General features: G+C 55.3%; 1 protein-coding gene across 1 annotated transcript; it reads right to left on the bottom strand.

The window, feature by feature from the left end:
• Positions 1-598: 598 nt before the first annotated feature.
• GINS1 (GINS complex subunit 1) lies at positions 599-2,850 on the bottom strand. The gene is made up of 7 exons (XM_059468856.1): positions 2,773-2,850; positions 2,584-2,648; positions 2,380-2,475; positions 2,020-2,110; positions 1,729-1,845; positions 1,288-1,362; positions 599-1,051 (listed from the first exon to the last, which is right to left on the bottom strand). The coding sequence occupies exons 1-7, from the start codon at positions 2,845-2,847 to the stop codon at positions 983-985; spliced, it is 588 nt and encodes a 195-aa protein (XP_059324839.1). The 5' UTR covers positions 2,848-2,850; the 3' UTR covers positions 599-982.
• Between the last annotated feature and the right edge of the window lie 3,431 nt (positions 2,851-6,281).

Genomic DNA, 6,281 nt, shown 5'->3' on the forward strand with positions numbered 1-6,281 from the left:
AGCAATGCTGTAATGCCCCAGGCATTTATCCTGTTCCTGCCTTCTTCCCCAGCTGTTTGCTTTTTCAGCTCCAGCCTGAGATGGGGGCTAAGCAGACCTCCAGTCTCACCTAGGGCTGATGTTTTTGCAAGTGTTCTCCCAGACACAGTGCAAGAGCTGAGCAGCTCCACTAGGAAAAGGGAAAGCAACTCTTCAACCTTGTTCTGGTTTTGTGCTACCCAGAATCCTTAAAACCCTCTGCTCCCTTTCCCACCCCTACTCCAACTAGCCCATAGGCCCAGCCAGACCAGTGCTCTGGGATAAGAGATTCTTCACAGGAACAGAGGCACAGGCCAAGCACACTGGGAAAAACCCAGGCCCACAGTCCAGACTGCAATGATCATTCATTCACACAGCACCTCAGGAAACATTTATGGGTCTCTGATGGGGACAAGGCTTCATGTCTAATCCTGGAAGGAACCTTGTGCAGCCTTATCTGACACCTGGAGGAGCATTGAGATACTTAAAACAATCATCACACTGCAGGGTCAGGATGGGTTTGGCTGGAGAGCCAGATCAGTGCTGAATGAACACCACATTAACTCTTAAAAAGCCAAGAGACTGAAGAAATTCTTTATTTAGCAACCATGGAGTTTTCCTGGCTTCTAGAGCCCAGCCAGCTGGTGTCTTACATGCACAGTGTGAACAAAGAACTACTCCAAACAAAAATGCATTCACAAACCCTGGGTGTAGCTGTGGGGCTTGGATTATGTCCCCCCACTATCCTGGATTCCCAGGATTGCTGTATTACCAGCATGCACCCTTTGCTCATGAAGAGCTGTCGTTTTAAGGCATCAAAGGCTGTTAGGAGGAGTGGCAGGGTGCCACTGCAGAGGAGAGGATGGGTGGTGTAAATACTGAGGTCTCTGAAGTCCTGCACACACCAGAGCTCAGTCCCCATCGTGGGCAGGTCACCAAGAGCTGTCCCTCCTGTCCTGCACACTCAGGACAGAACATGCTCCAGGATTCCTTGTCTGATCAGCTGCTCACATTTCCAGCGGGGTAAAAAGTGCTGCACAGAAACACAGAAAAAGCCTCCATGGATTTGTTGCTGCACACAACCAGCTCTGTTTGTTGTGCTGTACATCCAGTGCCTCATGGTACCAGATCGGGCAGAGCTACACTCTGGACCATGCAGACAGCACAAGGAGCTGTGTGTGCAGGGACTGGGACATGCTGCAAGGCCAGGGGGATGTCATGGGAGTGAAAGGGAAGGAAGAGAACAGACCACAGTCCTGCCACAGGTACCTGGCTGTTCTTCTTCAACAGGATGGTAGTGCCATCATCAATCTCGAACTCCCCATGGTCTCTTAAACACCTCACCTGCAAAGTAGGAACACAGCTCTGTAAGAGTGCAATGAAAAAAACCAACCACCCCCTCCAGTGACAGTCCTTGGCATGGGAACATGCTTTCTAGCTGGTCTAGTTAAAGTTGCTGCAAAGACCTCGTACTGAATAACTTGCCCCACCACATCTCCCTGCACACCAGAAGTGCCATCTCTCAACATGCTTTGTGCTCTCAGTAGAAGGAGTAAAATGCTGGCAGGCAGAGTAAAACACAGAAACCTGTGAAAGCTTTGGGACTCTGAAAGGTCTTGCTTGATGAGCTGACTTGGGGATGAAATGCTCGAAAAGAGATAGTCATGGAAATGTTTATTCATGGATAGAAGCCAGAAATCTTGCACTTACTTCAATGTACAGGCTTTTAGGAGGTTTGATGTCCTGTGTAAGGTCCAGCCCCTCCTCTCCTCCTACTGACCTCATGTAGGTAGCCAGAGACTTTTTGTACCGATTGAACCACTCCACCTGTGGGCATGAACAGGGTTGTACCCACAGACAATGAATACACACGAGTAAGAATTTACAGAATGACATGTTAAACGTCATGGGGGGAAGACTACCCTATTTTGATTGTACTAAATAATCCATCAGGAGGAATATGTGGGAAGGGGGGAAGAGTTTGAAAGGAGGCTGACTCACTTCCTCAGCTGACATGTGGAACTGGATGGTGTTGGGCAGAACGCTGCCATACTCCCACCTCAGTGCTCGGATCCGTAGCAGCCGGTCATACCTAGGGGAAGAAACGGGGCAAACCCAACACCTCTGCTGAGGTGAGTGCTGGTAACATCCCCAGGCCACAGTGGCATCCAGTAATCTAAACTTTCAAAGAGCAGGAGGAAGCAGAGCCTTCTCTTTGCAGTGATACCAGCAACGAACACAAGGAGAACCAGCTCCAGAGCTGCCTTGCTGCTCGGGGAGAAGCCACCTGCCCGGCCCGAGAGTCCCGCCACCCTGTCCCTGGGGACGCTGTGCCGGCAGGGATGAGCCCAGGGGACTCACAGGTATGCCAGGAGGCAGCGCTGGTTCCGGAGCAGGCAGCAGTGCCGGAACCGGATGAGGAAAATCAGGTCCGTCCGTCCCGCCTTCGCTTCGGACCTGGGGGATGAGGAGAAGGAAAAGGAGGAGTAGGAGCAGAGCTGCGGGCCGGGGAGCGCCGCCCTCGCTGTGCTGTGCGGGACGCGCCGGGAGCGGCGCCCAACTCACACATCCGCCTGGTTCCGCTCGTACAGCGCCCGCATCTCCTCCAGCGCCTGCCGCAGCTCCTCCGTCTGCAACAGCGGCACAGCCAGTGAGCGCGGGCCGCCGGCGGCGCCCGCCCAGTGTTCCCGGTGCTCACCCGGAGGGGCGGGAGGTGCCCGCCGGCGGGGCCCGCCCGGTGTTCCCGGTGCTCACCCGGAAGGGCGGGAGGTGCCCGCCGGCGGCGCGGTGCAGCTCCCGCACCAGCTCCATGCCCCGCTCCGCCGCCATCGCGCCCGGCCGCGCGCGCGGGAAACCCGCCCGCGCACCAGCCAATGGCGGCAGGGGAGGGGCCGACGGCAGCCAATGGGATATGAGGGGGGGGCTTAGAGACGGGACCACGCCTCCCTTTGGGCCCCGCCCCCGCGCTGAGCTGCGCTGAGCTGCGCCGGGCTCGGCGGCCGCGGTGGCGCCGCTGGGGCTCTCGGCGGCCGCCGTGACACTCTTGGGGTCACGCTGAGAGCCCCCAGGGGCTGGAGCAAAAGCCGGAATTTCTACCGCACACTCGCCTCTAGCAAGCCTGTTTCCCCCAGTCTTCTGGGCGGTTCGCTGGCTGCCGCACCGCGCTGCCTCTGGCAGCCTCCTCCCCGCGCTCCCCCAGCCCTTCCCAGCGCATTTTTCCCTTTTGACAACCTTCCAAAATTAAAGAGAAAAAAAGAGGTGGGTACGTTTGTGGATGGGATGGGATTTTTTTTAGCACTCGGAGCCCTGGATAGAGATTCAATAACCCAGGACCATCACAGCTTGTCCTGCTCCAGGAATTTCTTTTTCTCTGGCCATGTGTTTTTTATGGTTGCTAGAACTAAAAAGCGAGCAGCGTTTCCTGTACAACTGCGGTCCGGGCTGGAACAGTGGGGAGAGCACGGTGGGGCTCACACCACGGCTGAGACGCCTGGGCATGGTTCGTGTGCCCGAACCACCTCTGCTGCTTCTGCTCAGGACAGTGTGGCACCCGCTCAGCTGAGCAGGGACCGCGACTGACTCCGGCCAGAGTGTTTTAATGATCCCAACCACTGCTCTACTGGGGGCTTTAGGCATGGAAATGTCCAGAAACGCTCCAGTAGTCTGCCAGCTGGAGGTGGCTCCTGGGGGTCTGCTCTGTGAGCCGAGCTGTTTCCTGTCTGCAGGGACCCCTCCCCTCCCCATCCTCCCTCCCAGCCCGGGCCCCGACGAGCTGCGGGGCCGAGGGAGGCGCTGCGGGGCTGAGGAAGGCGCTGCGGGGCTGAGGGAGGCGCTGCGGGGCTGAGGGAGGCGCTGCGGGCTGAATGAGGCGCTGTGGGCTGAGGGAGGCGCTGCGGGGCCCAGGGAGGCGCTGCAGGGCTGAGAGAGGCGCTGCGGGGCTGAGGGAGGCGCTGCGGGGCTGAGGGAGGCGCTGCGGGGCTGAGGGAGGCGCTGCGGGGCTGAGAGAGGCGCTGCGGGGCTGAGGGAGGCGCTGTGGGCTGAGGGAGGCGCTGCGGGGCTGAGGGAGGCGCTGCGGGGCTGAGAGAGGCGCTGCGGGGCTGAGGGAGGCGCTGTGGGCTGAGGGAGGCGCTGTGGGCTGAGGGAGGCGCTGCGGGGCTGAGGGAGGCGCTGCGGGGCTGAGGGAGGCGCTGTGGGCTGAGGGAGGCGCTGCGGGGCTGAGGGAGGCGCTGCGGGGCCCAGGGAGGCGCTGCGGGGCTGAGGGAGGCGCTGCGGAGCTGAGGGAGGCGCTGCGGGGCTGAGGAAGGTGCCGCGGGGCTGAGGGAGGCGCTGCGGGGCTGAGGGAGGCGCTGTGGGCCCAGGGAGGCGCTGTGGGCCCAGGGAGGCGCTGCGGGGCTGAGGGAGGCGCTGCGGGGCTGAATGAGGCGCTGCGGGGCTGAGAGAGGCGCTGCGGGGCTGAGGAAGGAGCTGCGGAGCCCCCGGGGTCCCCCGAGCGCTGTCACTGAAGGAGCCGCACGTCTGGCTCATCATTCATCATCGCGTTCTGCTCTGATAATGGCCCGTCCGAGCCAGGAGAGATAATAGCAATAAACAGACATCCACAATGCCAATTGTGCCTGCTGAAAATTGGTTGTTGCCTCTTGCCGAGGGATAGAAATGTAGCTGAGCCTTGATTGAAAAATTCCGGGAAAGTTGCCTTATCTTTTTGCTTTGCCAGATTAAAGAAGCCTCATACATAAAAATAGACCAAATGAATGAAGAATTTACAAACATCTATATTTTGTGTTAGGAATTGTGTTAAAATTAGGAAAACAGCTGAAGACACTGATTTATACAACTGTGACTATTTCAGGCAATGAAGGTTTACATATCACAGTTTAACAAGATAAAAGATCTCCCACGAAATACATAGATGACAGACAACTCATCTGAATTTGACATAACACAGCATCAAGTACACATGTAATGTGATGAACAGTGCCAGGTCATTCCCCAGTTAGGTAACATACAACCTCTTGAATAAGGCAATTCAAATATAACTCTTAATTCAAATCACAACATACCCAGGCAGCATGCAGGGAAAAGTAATTTATTTTGTATATTGAAATGACACAACTTGCAACATGTTTCCATTTTATGTAGTTAGAGCAACAGGATATAAACCATTCAAATAATATATATATATATATATTTATATATATCTCAAGTCAACAGTTGTCTTTACTGGAATAAAGATTATCTGTTTTTGGTAAAAATAAAACTATTTGAATTCACTAATTAACAAAATGCACAGTGATCAGAAACCCAATTCTTCTCACCATTGTCTTCCCTGGCTCGCTCTGTTTCCCTGCGGCGCAGCAGCTGCAGAGCCCGGGGGAGCAAAGGCTCCCTGGCAGTGCTCCCCACGCTGCAGAGTGCTACCCACGGACAGCAGCCCTCCCACCACACCCACCACACCCTATGGCTTGGAAACTGCTTTTCCCACCTCCCTTCCCGATAAAACACGTGCCTGACCTTGGGGGAGTCAAAAGTTGAATCGCTTGTGGAAACACATTCGCTGGAACAGGGCTTTTATTTCTTTTTTTGCCCATTAATTCCTCCAGACCTTTATGACCAAGACATTTAAGAAATTGTGAATCTGCTCAGAAGGGAGAAAAGTCTGAGCCAAGAATCTCTTTGAAGTGGTGGAGCCTAACAGACATGGCTGAGGATTTATTTCCACTGCAGCAGACCTGGGGGATCACAGAAGATAATGAAGGCTTTCCCTAGTATTGAAAAGTCATTTCAAAAGGGAGAAATGAAAAGGGAAAGATTTCTCTCTACAATAATAATAATAAAAAAATAGTCATTTCTCAAAGGCTAATCTAGGCAGCTTCTCCATGGTAAAAGGCTGTACTTCCCCCTGTTTAAGTGGATACCTGCAGGGATGGATCCTCTTGCCAAGGTGTCCCCTGGTGGCTGGGTGTGCCCTGCGCTGTCCCCACGTGAGGAAGGGACAGGTCTGGATGCCAGCAGGATTCCCTGTGCCAGGGGTTCAGGGCTGCTGGCAGGGGTGTGGAGGGAATGGCTTTGGGCTGAAGGCCCACAAAGCTCTGGGGGAGGGTTCCCCATGTGCCACAGGGCCTATTAAGGGACAATAAATAAATCCTGCCCATAAATAATGGAGAGGCTAAGATTGGATGCAAGGGGATCCAAATGCCCCAAGCCTGGGGATGGGATTCTCAGGAGATTTCCTTCCTTCGGGTAAGCTACACAGCAGCCACAGC

The sequence above is a fragment of the Ammospiza nelsoni genome, chromosome 3, assembly GCF_027579445.1.
Source record: "Ammospiza nelsoni isolate bAmmNel1 chromosome 3, bAmmNel1.pri, whole genome shotgun sequence".
In the NCBI taxonomy this organism is placed as follows: Eukaryota; Metazoa; Chordata; class Aves; order Passeriformes; family Passerellidae; genus Ammospiza; species Ammospiza nelsoni.

Excerpts from the sequence above, each read along its gene's own strand:
- GINS1 (XM_059468856.1), bottom strand. The coding sequence starts at position 2,847 with ATGGCGGCGGAGCGGGGCATGGAGCTGGTGCGGGAGCTGCACCGCGCC. Across the intron at positions 2,111-2,379 it reads CGCTGCCTCCTGGCATACCT|GTATGACCGGCTGCTACGGA; the intron begins GTGAGTCCCCTG and ends TTCTTCCCCTAG. Across the intron at positions 1,846-2,019 it reads TCCACATGTCAGCTGAGGAA|GTGGAGTGGTTCAATCGGTA; the intron begins GTGAGTCAGCCT and ends TCATGCCCACAG.